At 39.2% G+C, this 2393-nt stretch overlaps 1 protein-coding gene across 1 annotated transcript; it reads right to left on the minus strand.

Annotated features, from left to right (window-relative positions):
• Positions 1 to 327: 327 nt before the first annotated feature.
• LOC135728299 (uncharacterized) lies at positions 328 to 2057 on the minus strand. The gene is made up of 3 exons (XM_065246479.2): positions 1637 to 2057; positions 1133 to 1277; positions 328 to 571 (listed from the first exon to the last, which is right to left on the minus strand). Exons 1-3 carry the CDS (start codon positions 2055 to 2057, stop codon positions 328 to 330), a joined length of 810 nt encoding a protein of 269 aa, XP_065102551.2.
• Between the last annotated feature and the right edge of the window lie 336 nt (positions 2058 to 2393).

Here is a 2393-nt window from a genome sequence, read left to right on the forward strand (position 1 = left end):
AATTTTTTGTCTTTAAAAACAGAAACATTTGATTTAGAGTATCAAACATTTATTTTTGCCTTTTATTTGCAGTTGCTGGTTTCATAGCATAACATATAGAAAACCTAAATATGAATGCATTAAATAATAAAATAATACATAAGCTTATAAATAAACTTGGATATTTTCGAAACAAAAAATAAATATGTCTGCTGCTTTTGGAGGAACAAATACAGAGAATAGTTCAGAGAATACAATTTAAACATTAACATGGAACATTTAAGCGTAAATCATAACATGAACCATTAGTGTATATCTTATAACTTGTAGTTAACTTATTTATTTGATCTACTCCTCCAAATCATCAAGGAATGAAGACCTAAACTGAGGATGGGGTGAGGCCTCTTTTTCTGGTGGATAGTATGGTGCCATGTAGCTAGTGCTTGGACCTGGGAAAGAGAACTGTTGTTGATGGGATGAATAAGGTGGAAAATATGTAGGAAGGGGTGGACGATTCATGCATTCCCTTAGGAGGTTCCCTTGAAACTCCATCATTTCCCTCCACATAGCCATTACCCCCAATTTCCACCGACTGCGGAAACGCTGCGGAATGGCAGCGGAGTCAATCGGTTTCCATTCAAGTCAATGTGTGTATTTCCACTGACTGCGCCCCGAATCCGTCACAGCTCCGGCCATCCGCAGCCCTCCGGCACAAATACGCAGAGCTTCTATTTTTGACGGATGCCGGATAGCTCTGCAGGGCAGAGCCATGACTTTATCGCATGATCATACCTGAATTCGCGAGATCTCGTGTTTTTTCCTTTATTAAATCTTTGCAATACAAACATTACAAACACACAAAAAAAGTCATTAATACAGAAACAACAAATAAAAGATAAAAACAGAGCCAGGAGGAGTTAAATGATAAAGTATATGGTATAATAAATACATTAAAGATAGAGCATAAATAAATGGTTTTAGCAGCTTTCTTATTTTTTTAATTTTGGATGGATTTGATGTACTGCTCTCTCTACGCGAGATCTCGTGTTATGATCTGGGAATACGGATCTGGTGGGTATTGGCGGAGTGCGGAGACGTAACGCAGCGGAGCCGATCTGCAGCCGCTCCGCAGTCGGTGGAAATCAGGCGTCACCCGTTGCTACGCAGCCATGAGCCGCGCGCGTTAGGGTTGCCACGTCTCCTTTGTTCTTGGACATGGATAGCTTCTTGTTCTCTGAATGATTTGTCCATTGTCTCTAGCATTGTGGTTATAGACTCTGTAAAGCTTTTTTGGTCTTCTTTTTAGGGGGTTGAGTGGTATCTGAAATACATAAACATTTTAAGTACTTAAAGGTTTACATGTCATTAATGATTCTAGGTTAACTTAATGTAGTAATTATTAGAATTAACGTATACAGCTTTGAATATTAACAAATCAAGTATTATTCAAGAATTGTAAATGGTTCAAAGGTAGTGTTTATTTATTAATCTATTGTTAGTTCATGTTAACGGTTGCTAAGGACAACATACTAAGAAACCTCATTGTATAAAGTGCTACCAAAACAAACAATAATATTTGTCTACAACCAACTAATGTTACACCACTGTTACATGCGTGTTATAATATTGAAGCAATACATTTAACTAACCGACCCACCTTCTGCCACACAGTCCGTCTCGATGTCAGGCTGCATAATTTCACCACTCGCATGATCTGCGGACTCTGCGGAGCTAGTTTGAGGCTCCTCGGTGTTCAGGCTACTGCTAAAAGCCACTGGTTCTGTAGAGTGACTGTTACCCCAAACGGACTGACACAGCTCAAAATACGCCCACGAAATCCTGCCGTTTCCACTTCTTTTATGATGGTCATGTACTTTCTGAAACTTCAGCCTCAGTGTTTTAAGTTTGCTAATCACCTGACTTTTACTTCGGTTTATACCTTGTTCTTTAAGAAGTCTCGTTATTTTATCATATGTTACGGTGTCACTAACTGTTCCGTTAAGTTGTCGACAAACCTCCTCATCCGCTCGAATGAGAAGAAGCGCTTTCGTTTCAGCATCACTCCAGTTTGCAGTCATTTTGATTTTTGTAAACAGCGCGGAGTAAACGCGTCACCTTTATCAAAACGTTCTGATTGGCCCGATCTTTCAGCGTGGTCTGACCTCGTCTGTTCTTAATGCCGGTAATCCTATATTTTTCGTTCACACATAGCGCTTACCGGTAAATTACTGGTAATCTTACAACCTGTCTTACTGGTAAATTGGGAGCACTGATTTACCGGAAAGGTTCTGTTCACACATGATCTGTTAACTGCAATTTACCAGTAAATTACCAGTAAAGACTGTATGTGTGAAAGGGACTATTGTCACTGTTTGTGTACCACAGTCCATTACAAACGACATAATTGATTATGT

The sequence above is a fragment of the Paramisgurnus dabryanus genome, chromosome 13 (genome assembly GCF_030506205.2).
Source record: "Paramisgurnus dabryanus chromosome 13, PD_genome_1.1, whole genome shotgun sequence".
NCBI lineage: Eukaryota > Metazoa > Chordata > Actinopteri > Cypriniformes > Cobitidae > Paramisgurnus > Paramisgurnus dabryanus.